This window comes from Coloeus monedula (genome assembly GCF_965178545.1).
Source record: "Coloeus monedula genome assembly, chromosome: 23".
Classification (NCBI taxonomy): Eukaryota; Metazoa; Chordata; class Aves; order Passeriformes; family Corvidae; genus Coloeus; species Coloeus monedula.
The window spans coordinates 2,441,684-2,462,621 of record NC_138803.1 but is presented as its reverse complement, the minus strand read 5'-3'; the positions used below and the strand labels follow the sequence as shown (position 1 = coordinate 2,462,621).

Genomic DNA, 20,938 nt, shown 5'->3' with positions numbered 1-20,938 from the left:
ATGTGGATGATGGGGATAGAGGACAGAGACGGGAATGAGGATGGGGATAGGGGAGAGATAAATGTGAGGCTAGAGATGGGGAATAAAGGCAGGGATGGGATTGAGATGATGGAAATGGGAACTGGGATGGGGATAAGGACGAGGATGGGGATAAAGGACAGGGATGGGAATAAAGAGGGGGATGAGGATGGGGATGGGAAGGAAGATGGGGATGGAGAGGGGGATGAGGATAAGGATGGGATCGGGACAGGAACGAGGATGGGGATGGAGAGGGGAGTGGGGACGGGCTGGGACAGGGATGAGGACGGGGTCGGACATACGGCTGGGGCTGGGGTGGGAGACGGCCCCGGGCCGGGTGCGGGGCTGGGCTGGGGTGGGAGATGGGCCGGGCCGGGCCGGGCCCGGTGCAGGGCTGGGGCTGAGGCTGAGGCTGCGGTGGGGGCCGGGCCGGGCCGGGCCCGGTGCAGGGCTGGGGTTGGGTCTGGGGTGGGAGCCGGGCCGGGCCGGGCCCGGTGCAGGGCTGGGGCTGAGGCTGAGGCTGCGGTGGGGGCCGGGCCGGGCCCGGTGCAGGGCTGGGGCTGAGGCTGCGGTGGGGGCCGGGCCGGGCCGGGCCCGGTGCAGGGCTGGGGCTGAGGCTGAGGCTGCGGTGGGGGCCGGGCCGGGCCCGGTGCAGGGCTGGGGCTGAGGCTGAGGCTGCGGTGGGGGCCGGGCCGGGCCCGGTGCAGGGCTGGGGCTGAGGCTGCGGTGGGGGCCGGGCCGGGCCCGGTGCAGGGCTGGGGCTGAGGCTGCGGTGGGGGCCGGGCCGGGCCCGGTGCAGGGCTGGGGCTGAGGCTGCGGTGGGGGCCGGGCCGGGCCCGGTGCCGCCCGCGGCGCTCGGCGGGTTAAGCCGCGCGCTGCCGCCATTGGCGGAGGGCAGAGCGGCGCCAGCCAATGGGGACGGGCCGTGCGCACCGGGCCTGCCCCAGACCCCGTCCCGGGGCGGATCGGGGCGGTTCGGCTGCGTTCGGGCCGGGTCGGAACCGTTCGGCTACGTTCGGGTCGGGCTCGGCTCCGCTCGGCTGAGCTCGGGAAAGATCGGAAAGATTCGGCTACGTTCGGCTCGGGCTCGGTTCCGCTCGGCTGAGCTCGGGGCAGATCGGGAACGTTCGGCCCGGCCCGGTTCGGCCCGGCTTGGTTCGGCGCGGCCCGCTCGGCTTCCTTCGGCTTTGCTTGGCTAAGGTCGTCTCGGTTCGGCTTCTCTCGGCTCGGTTCGGCTCCGCTTGACTCTGTTCGCTTCGGTTCGGTTCGGTTCGTCTGGGCCCGGCCCTGCCCGGTCGCCGCCGCACCGGGCCCGGTAACGCTCCGACCCCATCCCCGGTCCAGGCCCGAGGCCAGCCCCGCTAACGCCCCGGGAGGAAGGGGGGGGAGAGAGGGAGCGAGCATCCTCCGCCGCTCCGTCCGCAGCACGGCCGGGACCGGGGGGGCGGAGGGATCCGGGCCGGGGGCAGCAGGCAGGAGCCCCGGGCCAGACGGGCCCCGGGTGGGCCGTGACAGTGGGGACATGTCGTGACAGCCACCTCGCACCGTGACCTGGGTGGGCAGTGACCCAGGGACACCCTGTGGCACCAGGGGACCGAACCCCTCAAGCCGTGACAGCGAGGGACCACCGGGACACAAAGCCATTGCATGTCGTGACACCGGGGGACCACAGCTACCCCAGGCAATGGCACTGGGTGCACACCGTGGCACTTGGTGACAGCCCCCCTCAGCGCCGTGACACCCGTCACCAAGCACCCGCACCATGACACCAGGTGAGCAGCCAGACTGGCACATGCTGTGACACCGGGTGAGCCCTGAGCCCAGAGCATGCCATGACACCGTGTGACTGAAGCCATCCTGGACCGCTAACATTGTGTGAGCCCTGAGCCTGGCACATGCTGCGACACTGGGTGACCAAACCACCCTGTGCTGTGACTCTTGGGTGAGCCCTGAGCCTGGCACATGCTGCGACACTGGGTGACCAACAACTGATCAACCAGCTTGGCACCTGCCACTGGGTGACCGAAGCCATGTCGGACTGTGATACCAAGTGACCAAGCCACTTTGCACCATGACACCTGGGGAACCCAGAACCTGGTGCCTGCCGTGACACTGTGTGACTGAAGCCACCCTGGACCAGCTGATCCATCAGCCTGGCACGTGCTGTGACACCAGGTGACCAAAGCCACCCTGGACTGTAACACGGGCTGAGCCCTGAGCCCTGCACCTGCTGTGACACTGTGTGACCGAAGCCACCCTGTGTTATGAGTGACACTGGGTGACCAAGCCGCTCCACATCGTGACACCATGTGACTGAAGCATCCCCCACTCTCCACGCTGCGTGTCCCGGTCATGCCGCCATCCTGTCACCCGTGCGTGGCCATGAGTGTCCCCGTGGGGCCGCTGTCCCTGCTGCTGGCGCTGTCCCTGCTGTCCCCACGGGGCTCTGCGGGATGGAGCTGCCCCCCGCGCTGCGTCTGCGCCTCCAACCTGCTGAGCTGCTCTCAGGCCAACCTGAGCGCGGTGCCGGCCCCGCTGCCGCGCTTCACCGCCGTCCTGGACCTGAGTCACAACAACGTGACGCGGCTGCGCGCGGACTGGGCACCGGCGCGGCTGCCGCACCTGCACGCGCTGCTGCTGAGCCACAACGGGCTGGCCTTCGTGTCCACCGAGGCCTTCACCCACGTGCCGCGCCTGCGCCACCTCGACCTGTCCTCCAACCGCCTGCGGACGCTGGATGAGAACCTGTTCAGCGACCTGGGCGAGCTGGAGGTGCTGCTGCTGTACAACAATGAGATCACCACCGTGGATCGCACGGCCTTCGAGAACCTGGGCCGGCTGCGCAAGCTCTACCTGGGGCAGAACCGCATCGCCCGCTTCCCGCTGGAGCTGCTACGGGAGGGCACCCGGCTGCCACAGCTGGCGCTGCTGGACCTGTCGGCCAACCGGCTGCGGGCCGTGCCCGCGGGCGAGCTGCAGGCGCTGCCCGCCTGGCTGCGCGACCGCCTCTACCTGCACAACAACCCGCTGGCCTGCGACTGCCTGCTCTTCCAGCTGCTGGACCGCGGCCACCGCCGCCACCTCAGCGCTGTGGTGGATTTCCAGGATGAGCTACGCTGCGTCCTGCCCGGAGCACCTGCTCCCATCAAGATCCTGGCACTGGCGGGCCAGCAGCCTCTCAACTGCAGCAAGGCACAGGAGGCCGTGCTGGAGGCGCACCTTGGGGACAGTGTGACGCTGGGCTGTGACAGCCGGTGGCAGGGTGTGCGCAGCCGGCACTGGGTGACACCGGGCGGGGAGCGGGTGCTGGGGGATGGGGGCAACGGCAGCGTGGTCCTGCTGGCCAATGGCAGCCTCCAGCTGCGGGCGCTGCGCCCTGAGGATGCCGGCACTTACGCCTGCTGGGTGGCCGGACCCCTCCTCAACGAGACCCTCTACGTGGAGCTGCTGGTGCACAACTTCACCCTGCACGGCCCCCATGACACCTTGAACACGGCCTACACCACTCTGGTGGGCTGCATCCTGAGCGTCGTGCTGGTGCTCATCTACCTGTACCTCACCCCGTGCCGCTGCTGCTGCTGCCGTGGCACCGAGAAGCCACCGGCGCCACGCGACGACAGCATCAACTCCTCGGTGCTGAGCACCACCCCGAACCATGCCGGGGGCACCGGGGAGCCCTGCGGATCCCACATCGCCTCCAGTGCTGGCACAGGGCAGAACGGCCGGTTCAAGGGTGGGGGGACCCCCGCGCTGCCCACTCGGCAGGGCCCCAAGGTGCAGAGGAAGGTGTCGGATCCAGACTCGGTGAGTTCCGTCTTCTCCGACACGCCCATTGTGGTGTGAGGGGACACTGTGGGGACGGTCCCCAGGGACACTCCATGCCCCCACCACCACTGCAAGCTGTCCCTGGGCAGAAGGGGTGGCCAGACCCCCACTGCCGTGTTCCCATCTTGGGGGCTCACACCATCACATCCCAGGACTGAGCATCACTGCTGGCCCCCGCCGAGGTCACTGACACCATGGGACAGTGAGGGACAAAGATGTGACACACACTTTGGGGACAGTCTCCCACCGTGACCTGTCCCTGGGCAGGAGAGGTGGCCGGACCCCCACCACCATGGCCCCAGCTTTTGGGGGTCCCACCATCATCCCCCAGGACTGAGCACTATCCCTCACCCCCACTGAAATCACCGAGGGACCGTGAGGGACAAGGGTGTGAGGGGACACACCGTGGGGACAGTCTGCTGGGACACCCTGTGTTCCTACTGCTGCTGTCATCTGTTCCCCATGGACATGCCACGGGCAGAAGGGGTGGCTGGACCCCTTCTGCTGTGTCCCCAACTTGGGGGGGCAACACCATTGCCCCCCAGGACAGCGTGTCACTGCTGGCACCCACCGAGGTCACTGCGCAACCTCAAGGGACAAGGATGTGAAGGGGTAACCTGTCACCAGGCAGGAAGGGTGGCCAGACCCCCACCACCATGTCCCAGATTTTGGGGGTCGTACCGTCACTCCCCAGGACTGAGCATCATCCCTGGCCCCTGCCAGGGTCACCGTGGGACTGCAATGGACAAGGGTGTGAGGGGACACACCGTGGGGACAGTCTCCTGCTGTGACCCGTCCCCGGGCAGGAGGGATCATGGGACTCCCACCACCGTGTCCCTGGTTTTTGGGGGTCTCACCACTGAGGACTGAGCATCGCTGCTGGCCCCTGCCGAGGTCACCACAGCACCACAGGGGCAAGTCTCTGGCAAGTGAGGACAACCTGGCCACAAACTGCAGGGCACCAGCCCCACCAGGCACCGGAGGACTGAGGGACAGTGACAGTGGCAGCCGTGAGCCCCCAGGAACGGCAGCACCAAGCAGAACCCCATCTCCCTGCGGCCCCGACCCCCCCCTCCCCGCCCCCCCTTGGCATGTGCATGGCCAAGCATGAGTCCCCCGGGGAGCATGTGCCACCCCCAGGGGGATGCCGGGGGTGTGTCAACCCCCTGGGGACCCCCAACTCCCTCCTGACACCCCCCTGCAACCCGCAGCCGCGAGCAGAGCCCTGTCCCCGCAGGGGGTGGGACCCGGGGGCTCCGGCACCCCAAAAAGGTGGTGCCCCCCTCATCCCCCATTCCAGCCCAGCCTGTGTCTCCCGTGCCCCCCCGGACGTTCCCCCCACCCCCCGCACTGGGCAATGCCCACCAATGCCGTGGCCAATAAACGTGTTTGCCCTCGTGCCTGCGCAGCCTTCGCCCGGTTTGGGGGGACTCAAGGGGGTGTCCCCAAGATGGGACGCCTTGCTGGGGTGGGGACAGGGTGACACTGCTGTAGGACCCCCCCGGGGTGAGGGGTAGGGCTGAGTGGGGGGCGCTGCTGCCCTCCCCGGCCCCCATCGGGGGTGCAAGGGGGGGAGGTAGGGGGAGGAGGGGGAGGCACCCCGGTCACCCCAGTGCGCCCACCCAAGGGTCCCCCTGACCCCGACGAGCTGTGCTGAGAGGGGGATTCGGGGCAGCCCCCCTGCGGCCAGCCCCATGCTCACCCCCACTCGAATGACCCCCCCAGCGACCCGACTGACACCCCCGGGACCCCAAGGACCCCCTATGGTCCCCAGTACCTCCCTATTAACCCCCCAGCACCAAGTCAGTAACCCCTTATGGTCCCCAGGACCTCCCCGCTCTACTGAGGCCCCCCTCAAGCAACCCACTGACCCCCCGGCCCCTTCATGACCCCACTGACCCCCCCCAGTCCCCAAAGATCCTCTATGGTCCCCTGTACCCTCCTAGCACCTCAACAACCCCCTATGGTTCCCAATACCCCCCACTAACCCTCCCCAGCAGCCTACTAACCCCTCCAACACGCCAAAGCCCCACTGACACCCCCCCCAGCACCCCAATAACGCCACTCACCCTTATGAGCCTCCACATGCCCCACGAGCACCCCAAAAACCTCCTATGGTCCCCAGTACCCCCCATCCAATGACTTCACTGAGCCTCCCCATCCCCCCAATGACCCTATTTACCACCACCCTGCACCCCAGTGAACTCCCAAAACCTCAATGACCCCACTGACCAACTCCCAGACCCCCAAACACCCTTATGGGACCCTGCCCACCCTGCAGCACCCCAAAGATCCCCTATAGTCCCCAGTAAACCCCCCAGCACCCCAATGACCCCCTCAGCCTCCCAAAGACTCTTATGAACTCCTGCCCAGCCCCACAGCCCCCCCCAGCACACCAAAGACCCCCTCTGGTCCCCAGTACCCCCCAGTAACCCTCCACAGCCCCCCAATGAGCCCCCCAGTACCCCACTGACCCCACTGCCCCCTCAACACTCTTAACAACTGCACTGACCCCCTGCCAGCCCCACAATGACTCCCCCAGCCCCCCAATAACTCCCCATGGTCCCAAGCACCCCCTTGCCCCACTGAGCCCCCCCAATCCCCCAATGACCCCCTGGCTCCCCATCACCCACAGCCCCCAAACCCACGGACCCCCAGCACCCCCTTTCCCCCACCTCCCACCACGCAACTCTTTTTTTTTTTCTCTTTGTTTTTTTTTACAAAAAGAACAAAAACAGCAACAACCGTTTCTTATAAATATCCGCGGCCGAAGGGGCCCCGGGAGGTCCGGGTGGGTCCCCAGTGCCGCCCCCCTCCCGGGGCCGGTTTAGCAGCAAGAGAACAGAACTGAGAGTTTTGAGGTATTTTCTGGAAGTTTGGGATTTTCCTTCGTGTTTCCTTGGGATTTTTTTTTCCCCCTTCATCGGTTTTCTGGCGTTTCCCGGTGGGGAGGACACAGCGGGGCCCCCGGTGACCCCTCTGTTAATGGGCTTTGGACTGCGGGGGCGAGAGGGGATGAGTCAGCCCCGGGGGGAACACGGGGGACAGGGCCCGATGGGGACTCTCGGCAAGGTTAGGGGAGCCCCACGGTGTCCCCGGGGTTGGGGAGGTCCTCACGGTGTCCCCCCACAGGACAGGGTGTCCCCCGGTGTCTCCCCACCCCCACCCCACCCCAGAGCAGGATGTCCCCGTGGTTGTCCCCCCACTGGACCATGGTGTCCCCCACAGGGGGACATGCACAGGGCATCTCTGAGGGCACAGTGACCCCAATCCCACTGTTCCAACCCCGCCGCCTGCTGTGACCCTGAGGGAGGGGGGTTCACCACCCGTCCCCACCGCCCACCCCCAGCTCTACCTTCAGGACGCTCCTCTTCTCCTCGAAACCCAGGGGCGTCCCCGGCTTCTTCCTGCGCATGGAGCCCCCCGAGGCGGAGGTGCCGGAGCCGGGGGGGGCCGGGGGGCCGGGCAGGGGTGGCGCGGCTTTGGGCTTGACGGGTCGGCAGTAGGTGGCCGCGTTCTTGCGCTTCTTCACCTCATCCTCGGACAGCCCCCGGGGGGGCCCCCCCAGCCCGTGCAGCGGGGACGTTTGGGGGTCCAGGGCAGCGGGGGGGGCACGGCAGCTTTGGGCGGGGGGCAGCCGGCGCACCCGCGGGGTCCCGTTGAGGATGGCGATGGAGGGCGAAGCCGGGGGGGTGAGTTTCGTCTTGCCGGGGGGAGTCAACCCCTGGTTTTTGCCCTTGGCGCTGTCCCCCAAACAGGTCCGTTTGAAAGGGGGGCTGCCGGCCGTCAGGGGGGGCTGCCAGGGCCGGGGGTCCGTGTCCATCCCGCCGGACGCCTCCCGTGCCCGCGGGGATTTGCTGGCCTTGGTGGGGGGCAGTTTGCTGAAGGAGGGCGAGGGGGTGTTGGCGGGGAGGGGGGAGGTGATGGACTGGGTGCCCCCTCCCCCGCACTCGGGCTGGCTGCAGGCGGCTGCCGCGGGCGGGGACCCCACGGTGTAGGTGAGGCTGGTGGGGACCCGGCAGCCCCCCGCCGCTGAGAGGGTCCGGAGGGGTGGGGAAGGGGTTGCAGGGCCGTAAAGGGGGGCAGCGGGGCTGGGGGGGGCCGCGGGGAGGTGAAGAGGGGGAACGACGGCTGGAGGGATCTTCCTGTGAGAAGGGAGGGGGTGGGTGAGATAGGGAACCCTCGACACTCCTGCTCCCAACCACATCCCCCCAGTTCAGGAGGGGAGAGGTGAGATGGGACCCCTCCAAATCCCCATTCCCATCCCTCCGACTCCACTTTGTCCCCCGAGTTTGGGTGGGACATCCCCTCGAATCCCCATTCACACCCCTGCCTTGTTCCACCCCAGTTCAGGTGAGGGAGGGGTGAAGCAGCAAAACAGCCCTGCCCCCCCAATCTCTGCTCTCAGTCCTGCATCCCCACCTTGTCCTTCCCAATTTGGGTGGGAAGGGGGTGAAATGGGACCACTCAAATCCCCACTCCCATCTTTGTCCCCCCAGTCCTTCCTGATTCAGGTAGGGAAGGGTTCCCAAATCCCCGCTCCCATCCCTCTATCCCCATCAGTTTGGATCAGAATGGGGTGAAATGAAACCCCCTCCAATTCCCCACTCCCATCCCTGCCCAGTGTGAATGGGGGGGGGGGGTGCAACAAGCCCCCCCCCAAATCCCCACTCCCTTCCTCCCTCCCCCCAATCCCAACACCACGCTGGGACCCCGCAGAGCACAAACCCTCGCTGTGTCCGCGTGACTTTGTCCCCCGGCCCCCCCTCAGCACCCGGGGACCCCCCTCACCTCCACCTGTGTGCGCTGAGGTGCCGCTCCAGCATGGAGCCCAGCGCGGCGCAGAACCGGTCCAGCCGTCGGTCGAACACGTAACAGCCCGGGGTGACCAGGCGGCTCCCGAAGGTGCAGAACTGGGGGGGGCACCATGCCAGGGTCACTGCAGCACCCCCCAAGCCCCTGCCTCAACCCCCTGCCTGGCACGGAGCCAGGAACAGGACCTGTGGATGGGTTGCTGGCAGAGTTGGGGGTCCCCGCCCCACCCTGGGCTCCCCTCACTCACCGCCTGAGGCCGTGGTGGGCGCACTGGGGTCCGGGGGGGCTCCTCGCCCCCCTCCTCCTCGCTCTCCTCGCTGGACACACGGCTGCCCCCCTTGGGCAGGGGGAGGGGGAAGCCTCCTGTGCCCCCCTCCCCAGAGGTGGCCGGAGCATCCTCAGGGTCACTGTCAGAGGAAAGTCGGGCCCTGCACCGGAGAGGAAGTTTTGGGGATGCTCAATACTGGGGGGGTCACTGTGAGATGAGACCCCCCCCCAAATCCCCACTCCTAATCCCTACAATGTGCCCCCCCCAATTCAGGTGGGGAAAGGTGAGATGGGACCCCCCCCCAAATCCCCATTTCCATCCACCTCCCCTCCCAATTCAGGTGCAGAGGGGCTGAGACAATTCCTCACTCACATTCCTGCTGCCCTGCCACCCCCCCCAGTTCCAGATGGGACCCCCGAAATCCCTGCTCCCATCCACATCCCCCCAAATTCAGCTGGTGAGATGAGACCCCACAAATCCCTGTTCCAAACCACATCCCTCCCCCCCAATTCAGGCAGGGAGGAAGTGAGATGGACCCCCCCCCAAATCCCCACTCCCATCCCTGCCCTCTCACCGCATCCCCCCACCCCAGTTCAGGTGGGGAAAGGTGAGAGGAGACCCCCCAAGTCCGTGGGGTGCCCACCTGGGGGGGTGCAGGCAGTGGGGCAGCCTGGCTCGGCAGGGAGGGGTACTGGGGGGCTGCAGCAGTGAGGGGGTGTCCTGCAGGGCAAGGTGCAGTGGGTCCTTCTCTGGGGGGCTCCTGTCTTTCGGGGGGTCCCCTCGGCGGGTGCTGGCCTTGAGCTCGGCCACCAGCACATCGAAGTCCTTGGCTCGACCCTGCACCTCCCGGCGCTGGTGAACCGAGTGGATCTGGCCGACAGCAGGGAGGGGTTCAGGACCCCCCCAAAACACGCAGGGTGGGGTACTGGGGTGCCCCCTCCCCGTTTCCCACTACCTTGCAGGTCAGCAGGCGGGTGCAGAGCTTGTTGGTGTCGGGGTTCCGCACCCCACACTGCCGGTTCAGGTCACACTCCTTACCTGGGGGGACATGGAGGCAGCGGGTGCTGGGGAGTGCCGGGGGGGCACCCCAACACCCCCCACCAGGGCTGGGCGTGGAGCACCCACTCCTCGGAGCAGCTCTGAGGGGGGGACACAACCCTGGGAAGCTTTGAGAGGGTGGGGTCACCATGTGCTGCTCCCTCCCCTTTTTGCCCCTCTGCAGGGTGACACCCCCCCCTCCCCACTTTTGCCTGGGTCCTGCTAATGGCATTGCTGTCACCTGGGAGTGTCTGTTTGGCTCTTGTATTTTGGGGGTGGGGGGGCATATGTTTGACTCCCATATTTTGGGGAATATGTGTCCAATGCCCATCTTTTGGGGTGACATATATCCAAACCCCATATTTTGGGGGGGGGCACACATCCAAACTCCGTATTTTGGGGTGATGCACACATTTGACCCCCATATTTTGGGAGGGACAACACATTTGGTACCCGTATTTTGGGGGGATATGTGTCCAGCCTCCATATTTTGGGGTGACACATGTCCAACCCCCATAATTTTGTGGGGACATGTGTTCAACTCCCACATTTTCAGAGGATACACATTTGACCCCTGTATTTTGGGAGGGACACACATTTCACCCTCATATTTTGGGGGGAACATGTGTTCAACCCCCATATCTTGGGGGACCATGCATTCAACACCCATATTTTGGGGTGACACGTTTGACCCCCATATTTTAGAGGGATACACATCCAAACCCCATATTTTTGGGCGGACATACGTTCAACCCCTCTACTTTGGGGGACACATATCCAACCCCCATATTTTGGGGGGAATGCACATTTGACCCCCACAATTTTCGGGGTTGCATATCCAATTCCCATATTTTTGTGGGGGACACAAGTTCAACCCTCATATTGTGGGGAGACATGTGTTCTACCTCCATATTTTTATGGTGGACATGTGTTTGACCCCCATTTTTGGAGGAACACACAGCAATTTGGGGATCCATCCTCAGCTCCCACTGTGGCCATTCCTCGGGAGCAGTCAAGTGGAGACCCTAAACCTGCAGGATGACCGGAACTGGGGGAAGGGCAGGGACCCCCCCCAAACCCGCCAGAGGAGAGGGGGGGGAGCCACTCCCCTGGTACCTACCCCACTGCTAGACCTGGCCACCGGAATTCCGGCACCAGGATGTCCCGCTGGGATCATCCGCCCCCCCCCATGGCCGGCAAGGAAAGGGGGGACTCACGCGCCAGCTTCCTGTGGGACCTGGGGGGCGCTTTGGGGGCCCCCACATCCTTCTCCCCCGGAGCGGGGATGCTCTCCGGCATCGCCGAATCCCCCCCGACCCCGGCCGGCACCGGGGGCTCTTTGGGCACCGCGGCAGCCGCGGGTTTCCCCAGGGATTCCTTGGAGTTGGTGGGGACGGCTTTGGGGGGCACCTTGATCCCGTGCCCGTCCGGTTTGGGAATGCTGGGAATCTTCTCCAGGTTCACCACGGGCACAAACAAGCTGTGGAGAGAATTTTAGGGAGGAAGGATGGGATCGAAGTGACCCCAACAACAGCATCAGCGTCGCCCATCCCGGCGCTCACCAGAGGTTGTTGTCCTTGTCCGTGTGCTCGGGGAGGGGCTGGGCTCTCCCGCGGGCACCGGGATGCTTCTCCTGCAGCGCTTTGGCTGCTCCGGGGGTCCCATTCACGGCGACGTGGCACGCGGTGGCACGGGCGTAGAGCTTGCTGAGCGGGCCGTGCCGGCGTTCTGCCAGGAGGGTCGGGTTGGGACAGGGCAGGGTGGGATGGGATGGGATGGAATGGAATGGGATAAACCCACTGTTAGCCCACACCAGGCCTCCCACTGCTGTGCCCCCCTGCAGGCTGTACCCCCATAGCCAGCCCCGGTGGCTCCCCGGTGGTATTCCAGTGCTGTTCCCAGCACCATGGGGTGGAACAGCCATTCCTGGAATTCCCTGGCTCACCACAGTGCTTCTGGAAGGCCTGGGGCTTCACCACCTGGCTGCAGTGGTTGCAAACCACCAGGTAGAACTCGTCGTGCGCAGGGCAGTGCCCGAAGATGTCCATGTCTGTGGGGAGAGCTCAGTCAGCTGGCACAGACCTGGTGCTGCAGACAGCAATCCCAACCCGAAGGCTCACACAGCCCCAAAACGCGGGGTTTCACCCAAGAGAGGAGCTCACCTTCCTTAATCAGGGTCATGGTGTCCAGTTTCTTGCTGCCACTCTTCCCATTCTCCTCCAGCTCTGACCCTGATCCTGCCAGAGACAAAATCCTGTCAGTGGCTGCTGGCACAGGGATGGTCCCGGTGCTCCCACACAGGGATGGTCCCAGCATTCCTGCTCCTGGAACAATTAAACCAGGCAAAATTAGACCAGAGAGTCTGATCCATTCTGTGAGTGGGGTCGCCCTGTGGTGCGTCACCACCTCCAGGGTCCCCATCCTGACAGCCCAATGCCAGTAGGATGTTCCTGTGGACACCCCAGTATGGGATGTGACACCCCTGGGAAAACCCTGGTCCTGGCATGTGACACGCCTGGGAACATCCTGGTCCCGGGATGTGCCACCCTTGGGACACCCTGGTTCCCACAGAGTCGTGGCTCCACTGGCTGTGCCTGGCCGGTGTCCTGGGCTCTGCTCTGGGGGGACTGGTGGCCACTGAGCCAGTGGTGATGGTGCCCAGTCCATCCCCAGTCCTATCAGGACATGCCATACTGGGTAACCAGTCCTGCCTGCCTGGCCATGCCATACTGGGCACCTGGTCACATCTGTGCTATACTGGGCAACCAGTGCCACCCAGCTGTGCCATGTTGGGCATACACTCCCAGTCCTGCCTGCCCATGCCATACTGGGTGCCCAGTGCCATCTAGCTGTGCCATACTGGGCACCCAGACCCATTCAGATGCACCATGACTGGTGCCCAGTCTGGGGTAGCCAGTCCCAGAGCTGAGAGCCCACTGGGACACAGCCAAGCTCCCAGTAAGGGGCACCTGGCTCCCAGTGCGCCCTGCCCAGTTCCCAGTGCAGGGTATCCCAGCACCCCAGCTGAGGCTCCCAGTACCCACTGTCTGCTCTGGGGTAATGGTGGCAACCAGTTCCCAGTCCAGGCTCCCCAGTTACTGCTCTGTTCCCACCAGTGTCCACTGCACCTGGGAGATCTGGAATCCAGGATGAGGCACCCAATAACTGGCTCCCAGTAACAGGCACAGGGCTCCCAGTGGGCAGACTGGGGGGCCTGGTGCCAGATCAGTGCCCAGTGCTCAGTTCCTGGTTCCCAGTGCCCAGTCTGGCTGCCTAGTGCCCAGTTCCCAGTGCAAGCACAGGGTGCCCAGTTCCTGGTGCCCAGGGTCCAGCGCAGGATTCCTGGTGTTAGGTTCCCGGTATTGGGCACCTTTCGTAGGATGCCCCATTCCCAGTTCCCAGTGCTAGGTGTCCAGTACAGGATGCCCTGTTCCCAGTGCCAAATGCCCAGTGCTGAGTGCCCAGTTCCTGGTACTGGGTGCCACATCTGGCTGCCCAGTGCCAGGTTCCCAGTCCCGATTCCTGGTGCCAGGTGCCCAGTGCTGGATGCCACATTCCCAGTGCAGGAAGTGCCCATTCCCAGTTCCCAGTGCTCAGTGCTGGGCGCCCAGCTCTCAGTACTGGGCGCCAGGTCGGGATGCCCAGTTCCTGGTGCCAGGTACCCACTGCAGGATGTCCTATTCCCATTGTCCAGTGCCCAGTTCTGGGTGCCCCATTCCTGTTTCCGGATGTTCTGGTGCAGGATGCCACACTCCCAGTGCGTGTTGCCCAGTGCTCACTGCCCAGTTCCCAGTACTGGGTGCTAGGTCTGGATGCCCAGTGCCAGATTCCAGGTGCCCAGTGCAAGATTCCAGGTGCCCAGTGCCAGATGCTCCTTTCCCAACGTCTGGTTCCCAGTGCCGGGTGCCAGGTCTGGCTGCCCTGTTCCCAGTGCCAGGTGCTAGTACAGGATGCTTTATTCCAGGTGTCCACTTCCCAGTGCCCGGGAACATCCTCGGACATGCCAGAACATCCTGCTCCGGGCACCTGGCACCAGAAACTGGGCACCGGGAACCCTGCACCGGGCACCCACACCCGGCACCGCTGCTGTGTGCTCAGGTCCTGCTGCTGGATGCCAGGTCTCCATGCCCAGCACAGGCTTTCCAGTGCCCTGTCTCCCACTGCCCAGCGCAGGATGCTCCGTTCCCGGTCCCCAGCGCAGGATGCCCCGTTCCCAGTGCCCGGTGCAGGATGCCCCGCTCCCGGTTCCCGGTGCCGGACTCCCTTCTCCCGGTGCCGCTGCCCGCCCGCCGCGCGGCGGCGCTCGGACCGGGGGTCGGCGGGCGCGGCCCCGCTCGCGAAGCCCCCCCGCCGCCGCCGCCCCTCACCGCTGTCGGCGGGCGGCCCGGCCCGCTCCACCCAGGCGCTCCAGCTCTGCCCCGCGAACTCGTCCAGGCCGGGCACCGGCCGCCGCTCCGCCGCCATCGCCGCCGCCGCCGCCGCGGCACCGCCGCCCCCCCGCGCCGCCCCCGCCCCGCGCATGCGCCGCGCGCCCCGCCCGCCCCGCGGCACCACGGGCACGGTAGTCCCGGCGCGACCCCCGCCCGGCCCGACCCGCGGATCCCACAGCGGGATGGGCTGGCAGATATCCCTGTGCCGGCATGGGGCACCCGATATCCCGATACTGAGTTGGGGGCACCCGTTATCTCGCACTGGCCTGGGGGTCCCAAGTGATCCCTATACCAGGCTGGGGTTTCCTGTTATCCCGGTACTGGGATGGGGGTACCCGGTGTCCCTATAACAGGTTAGGGGCAGTTGGTAACCCTATACTCGGTTGGGGTTCCCTGTTATCCCTATACCGGGCCCGGAACCCCAGTTACTCCCATAACGGGCTGGGGTCTGGTATAGTAATCACTACTGGGCAGTGATCCCAGGGTGTTGCCACACAAGGCTGAGGTCCCAGGTTATTCCTGTACGGGGCTGGGGACTCCCGTTATGCCTATACCAGCCTAGGGTCCCCCGTTATCCTTATTATGGTCTGGGGTTCCCTATTATCCCTATATGGAGTGGGACTCCCTGCCATTATTCCCATACCAGGCTGGGGTCCCAGGTGATCCCTACATTGGAGTGGTGCCCCCTGCTATCCCAATACCGGCCTGGGGTTCCTGGTTATCCTTTTACTGGTCTGGGGTCCCCTGTTGCCTGTCTGGGACCTCCCCCATCAGCCCAATACTGATCTGAGGTCCACAGTTATCCCTACACCAGCGATGGGGACCAGTTTATCCCTATACGGACCAGGACACCCAGGGATGTGCGCACCTCCATCCCGAGGCAGACACCAGGAGCCCAAATCCAGAGCTGGTACCCAGGACTTTATGCGCCCCCACACAGAGCTGGACCCCCGGGGTGACACACAGAGCCCCCGACAACAAGCGGGACCCCCGGGCTTCCGTGTCCCCCTTCAGCATCCGAACCCCCGGCGGCTCCAACCCCGGGGACAGCGACACCCCGTCCCCGGGCTGGCGGCCGGCGCGAGGTGCCGGGGGCCGGGGGGGATCCCCGGGCCGGCTCGGGGCCCGCGGTCACTGCTTGTCGATGGCGCCTTGCTCGGCCGCGCTGTCGCGGGGCGCGGGCGGTCGCAGCCACGGCGTCTCCCGCAGCACGAACCAGCAGTTCCCGGCCCACAGCAGGAAGTTGAGGAACCCAAAGAGCTGCAGGAGAGGAAAGGGGAGAGGGGAGAAGACAGAGAAGAAGGGAGAAGGTCCCACGGGGCATCCTCGGGGGAGCACAGCGCCAGCACCCCACACACCTTTTGCATCTCATGAGCTTCAAGCACCTCCTGTACCCTGTGCATCGTGTGTGCCCTATGCACCCCACAGAGCCCATGGATCCCATGCACTCCATACATTCCTTACACCCCCTGTACCCTGTGCATCGTGTGTGCCCTGTGCATCCCATACACCCCACACATCCCATACATCCCGTGCACTGTGCTCCAGGCACCTCATGCACCCCGTGTGCCCCATGTTATGCGTGTGTAACCCATGTCCTGTGCACCCCATGTACCCCATGTAATCCACATGCTCCATCCACCCCATGTGCCCCATGCACCCCATACTCTTCATACACCCCATGTGCTCCATGCACCCCAGGCACCTTATGCACCCCATGTGCCCCACATGTGCCATGCACCCTGTGTTACCCATGGACCCTGTATGCAGGGTACCATGCATCCCACATGCCAGATGCACCTCATGCACCCCAGTTCACCCCACGCACCCCATAAACCCCATGTACCTCATGCACCCCACATGCTCTGTGCCCCCATCCACATCACAGACCCCACATATTCCAAACACCAATGCCAGGGACTGCACCACCACCACCCACCCCATCCTGGGAGTCCCTGATGATGGATGGGGGGGGTGGGGGGGGGTGCAGGGTGGATCCCACATCCCGTGGGACCAAAGCAGGTGGCTGTGGAATGTTTCCACCCACATTTCCATGAGTGTGCCAACATTTTCATGTGTGTGTCCACATTCCCACTGCCCTCTCCTGGCCGAGCTCAGGAGTCTGGCACGTGTGTGTGCACACAAGGACGTGTGTGTGTGTGTGTGTGTGTGAGCACACACCTGTGTGCACCTGTGTGTGTGCACTGTGCATGCACGGTGTGCTCACGCATCTGTGCGTGCTGTCCCGTGAACACACGTGTGCACTGCTGTGCCCTCACACGCACTGGTTTGCAGCCTGTGGGCTGCATGTGTGTGTGAAGGCTCAGCTCCGCTTGAACCCCATCAACTGTGCTCCCAAGGAAACAATTCCACGCATTTGGCCACGTGTGCCCATGTGTGTGCCCGTGTGGCCCTCACCACGGAGATGTTGGCCAGCCCAAAGGCCGGCGTGGTGCCGGCACTGCAGAGCACCTCATCACCCTGGCAGACCCCCATGGCAGAGATGAGGGTGGAGGGGCGCGTGGCTGCCTTCACATCGCTCAGCCCCTTGCCCCACGCTGCCGCTGCCACCAGCCAGAAGAAGGCAAAGCAGATGGTGACACAGAAATCCTGCCAGGATGAGAGACCGGGATCAGCTGCCATCCTGGCATGGCACTGGCTCCATGTGTCCCGAGGGATGAGCCTGCCTTACTATGAAGGGGAGCTTCGTGTTTTCGGTGTACAGGGAATGGAAGCGGAGGTAGAGCACAAGAGCCGCCATGGAGTAGAGGAAGGAGAAGACCCCCAGGGTCACAAAAAACTCGGCGGGAGCAGAGAAATCACCAACAAGGTACAGGGTGTGGGCTTCTGCTTCATCCTCACAATTCGGCATCCCAAAGGGAATCTGGTATAACCTGGGATAGAGGGAGGGGGGTGTCAGGGGGCTGGGAATGGAGAGGATGGTGGGGGTAGGCGGAATAACCATGCAGGGTTGGTCCCCTGGGAATGGAGGTGATGATAGGGATGGCTGGAATAATCAGGTTGCGGTGGTCCCCTGGAATGGCGGGGATGGATGGAAAAAGGGCTGGGGTGGTCCCCTGGGAATGGAAGGTTTGATGGGGGTGGCTAGAATAAGCAGGCTGGGGTGGGCCCCTGGGATGGAGGGCACCAATCCACTTCCATAACCTGGATCCTTTTCCAGGGTCTAGTGCCCTGGCATGGGGCCCATGGCAGAGGAAAGGGGTTAGAACCGCGGCTCTCATCTGGCCCAGCTCCATCATCGCCTTCCCAGATAAATCAGGATTCCCCTGGTCTTCCCTGATTAATGAGAATTCCCCTCCTTCCCCAGCCCGGTCTTCTGTGATTAACAAGGATCCCCCTGGAACGCATCAGGAACTGAAGCCAGGGGATGTCCCACGGTGTCAGGGTGTGGATGGTCCCCAGCTGAACATGGCACCGCAGAGACCGTGGCTGTGGGCCCATGGAGGTCCTGCCAGCAGGAAGGGAGTCTAACCCAACCCAGCACGCCCCAGCTTTCCTGGGGGCAGTCCTGAGGGGGTGTCAGGGCTCAGCACCCCCTCACCTGAAGGGGTACCCGAACTGGATGTTGATGACTGTCATCCCGCTGCCGTCACACTTCACTGTGGCTCCGGTCTCGCCGCTGAAGGAGCCGCAGGAGCCGAAGGCAAAGATGGCAAAGAGCTACAGGAGAGGGCAATGGGTCTGGGGGGGTTGAGGCCCTGGGGGGACCCCTTTCATCCCTGGGGGGTGGGTTGTACCCCCGGCGCTGAGTAATGGGCAAGCTGCCACCCCCCGGCTGTTGGGATTCTACTGAGATTCTACTGGCACCGGGATTTGAGGATGGAGGTCATGTTTGGGGGGGTGAGGACACCAAGGCCAAACCCACCTCGACCCCCCCCCCCCTTAATTTTGGGCAGGGTACTGAGTGCCAGAGTGGGTTTCCAGACAGCTGGGAGCATCCCCACGGTGGCACCCCCGGAGTTGTCCCCTCCCCAGGAGCCAGCACCGCCCTCCCTTGCCCTTAGAGTCACGCTGCCCTCATCTCTTGGATGAGGGTGCCGGGAAAACACCATTCTCAAAGTGTTTTCCCGCAACTCCTCCTGGCTGAGCTCCCAGCTTCCCGGGTGAAATGGGGAATCTAAGCCACCAGGCCTGACGCTGCAGGGATGGGCAGCCCCATGTGTGGCACCAAGGGTTTAAGCAGGAGTGTTGGTGGATCCTCCAGGGATTTCCCCCTCGTTTTTGTTTCTGGGGTGTCTTTGCACACGGGGTTTGATCCCATATGATGACCTCAATGGCAGGGGGAGCCCAGAGCCTCTGTGAGTGGGATTATGCAAACCAAAGAGTTGTAGGATTGGGGGAAAGCCCCTCAATCTGGCTCCTCCGGGTAGGAGATGCCCAAAGAAGGCTGAGTCTCCCCCGGTGCCTCAGTTTCCCCTAGGAGCCCCCCAGCCCTGGCAAGGCCAAGCTGCAGAAATGCCACCCTGAAATCCAATCTCACAGGGAGCCATTCATGGCATGGCCAGGACAGGACAGAGCCGCGGGCGCTTGGCTCCCCCCCTGTCCCCAGGGTCCCCCTTCTTGGGGCTCACTGACCCTCAGTCCCTCTCCCCACCCACCCACCCACCCACCCAGTGCCCCCTGAGCCCGTGGGAATGGCGGGGAGCTGACACCCCGATGTCACTGTCCCCTTTGGCACGGCCCAGCAGAGCCACCTGCTCAAGGTCACTGGGGAGGGCCGGGGAGGGGCTTGTGGTCTGAACCCGGGGGTCCGTGTGGCCCTGCTCCCCTCCTCTCCCGGAGCCCCCAAAAGGAGTTCTTCACTCCTGGTGCTGATGAGGTGCAGGAAGCTCCAGAGGGGCAGGGGGGGCTCTGGGATTCCTTCGTTCCGGGGGGGCTTCAGGAAAGCAAACCCCAAATGTGGGGGGACCCAGGTCGTTGGGGAGCAGCACCCAGCAGTGCTGGGGAAAGGGCTGTGACGGGGGGTCCCGGGATGCGGCCGGGGGTAGGGGAACACCCTGGGGGTCACTCACCCATTCCAGCACCTTGATGAAGCCCAGGGGCTCCTGGAGGCGGCCCCAGTGCAGCCCACGCAGGACACGGTCCTGCAGGAGAGAGTGACGGGAGCCAGGGAGCACCAGGACGGCACCGGGACTTGCCCCGGGGACCGCTCCAGGGAACCGGGGGGGCTGCACCGGGGGAGCGGGAGGCTACCGGGGGCACGGGGAGGCTGCACCGTGGGCTACCCCAGGTGGCCATAACGGGACTGCCCCGGGCTGGGGGCTGCAACGGGGGATAAGGGGGCTGCAATGGGGCCTGCTCCGGGCTGGGGGTAACCTCGGTGGAGGGGGGTCCACTCCGGGAAACCGGGAGGACTGCACCGGGGGCTGCCCCGGGGTACCGGAGGGGCCGCACCGGGGGACAGAGGGGCTGCCCCGGGGAAACGGGGGGGCTGCAACGGGATTGCCCCGGGCAGGGCACTGCCCTGGGGGACCGGGGAACGGCATCGGCCACGGCACCAGAACAGCGGAGGGCTGCACCGCCACACTGGGAGGCTGCACCGGAGATCGCACCGGGCGGCTGCAACGGGACACTGTGGGCTTCTCCGGAGGTCGGCGCTGGAACACCATGGACTCCTCCGGGGATCGGCACCGCGACACGAGGGGGACACCGGGGATTGGCCCGGGCAACTGTGCCGGGACACCAAGGGGCTGCACCGGGAGCCTGCCGCGGTCACCGGGAGGGGGGGACGCACCGGAGCCCTACCTGGAGCCGGGGCGCTTTATCACCGGCCGCGGGGGCGCCGGGCTCCGACATGGCCGGGCCGGGGGCGGTCGGTGCTGCCTCCGCCGCCCGCTGGGACGGCTCCGCTGGCGGAGCCGCCACCGGGCACCCCACCGCCCCCAGGGCGGGCAGCACCGCCCCGCCCCCGGCAGCGCCCCTGGGCCGGCCCCGGGCCCCCCCGGGACAGCCCCCCGCCCCGGTCCGCCCCCAGGCCCTCCGGCCCGCGCAGCGCCCCCCGGGGGGGCCGCCCGTCCGCCGGTCCCTCAGATCCCCCGTTAGTCGGGAGCGCTGGAACGAGGCGAGAAGCCCGCCGGGAGCCGGTAACGGGGCCGGCAAGGAGCCTGACGGCGTCGCACCGTGTCCTGGGCGCTGGGGTGCCCGTAGGGCCCCGGGGCTCCAGGGCCATATACCCCCTCCCGGTATTCCTTTCCCTGCATCCCGTCCCGTAGCCCCTTCCCGACACTGCCTCCCGTAGCTTCTTCCCGGTGCCCCCTGCCTGGTATCCCCTTCCTGGTACCGCCTGCCGGTACCCCTTCCCGGTACCTCTTCCTAGTACCCCCTTCCCTTCCCGGTACCCCTTCCCGGTACCCCCTTCCCGGTACCCCCTTCCCGGTACCCCTTCCCGAGACCCCATTCCTCGGAGCCCCTCCCGGCACCGCGCCGTGCCCGCAGGCCCCGCCCCCTGCTGCTCTGGCCCCGCCCCCCGCGGTCAAACCACGCCCCCTCCATCACCGCGCCCCTCAGCGCGCCCGCCCCATCC

At 65.3% G+C, this 20,938-nt stretch overlaps 3 protein-coding genes across 3 annotated transcripts; 1 reads left to right on the top strand and 2 right to left on the bottom strand.

The window, feature by feature from the left end:
* The first annotated feature begins 1,912 nt into the window (after positions 1-1,912).
* Positions 1,913-4,539, top strand: AMIGO1 (adhesion molecule with Ig like domain 1). Its single transcript, XM_082296043.1, has one exon. The coding sequence runs from the start codon at positions 2,371-2,373 to the stop codon at positions 3,859-3,861; it is 1,491 nt and encodes a 496-aa protein (XP_082152169.1). The 5' UTR covers positions 1,913-2,370; the 3' UTR covers positions 3,862-4,539.
* Positions 4,540-6,646: 2,107 nt separating this feature from the next.
* ATXN7L2 (ataxin 7 like 2) lies at positions 6,647-14,410 on the bottom strand. Its single transcript, XM_082296033.1, has 11 exons — positions 14,332-14,410; positions 12,127-12,201; positions 11,910-12,014; positions 11,527-11,692; positions 11,182-11,444; positions 9,882-9,964; positions 9,570-9,796; positions 8,906-9,086; positions 8,635-8,756; positions 7,199-7,988; positions 6,647-6,840 (listed from the first exon to the last, which is right to left on the bottom strand). Exons 2-11 carry the CDS (start codon positions 12,143-12,145, stop codon positions 6,826-6,828), a joined length of 1,971 nt encoding a protein of 656 aa, XP_082152159.1. The 5' UTR covers positions 12,146-12,201; positions 14,332-14,410; the 3' UTR covers positions 6,647-6,825.
* An 884-nt stretch (positions 14,411-15,294) lies between these two features.
* Positions 15,295-20,307, bottom strand: SYPL2 (synaptophysin like 2). The gene is made up of 6 exons (XM_082295990.1): positions 20,161-20,307; positions 19,428-19,499; positions 17,957-18,075; positions 17,087-17,288; positions 16,813-17,004; positions 15,295-15,654 (listed from the first exon to the last, which is right to left on the bottom strand). Exons 1-6 carry the CDS (start codon positions 20,209-20,211, stop codon positions 15,526-15,528), a joined length of 765 nt encoding a protein of 254 aa, XP_082152116.1. The 5' UTR covers positions 20,212-20,307; the 3' UTR covers positions 15,295-15,525.
* Between the last annotated feature and the right edge of the window lie 631 nt (positions 20,308-20,938).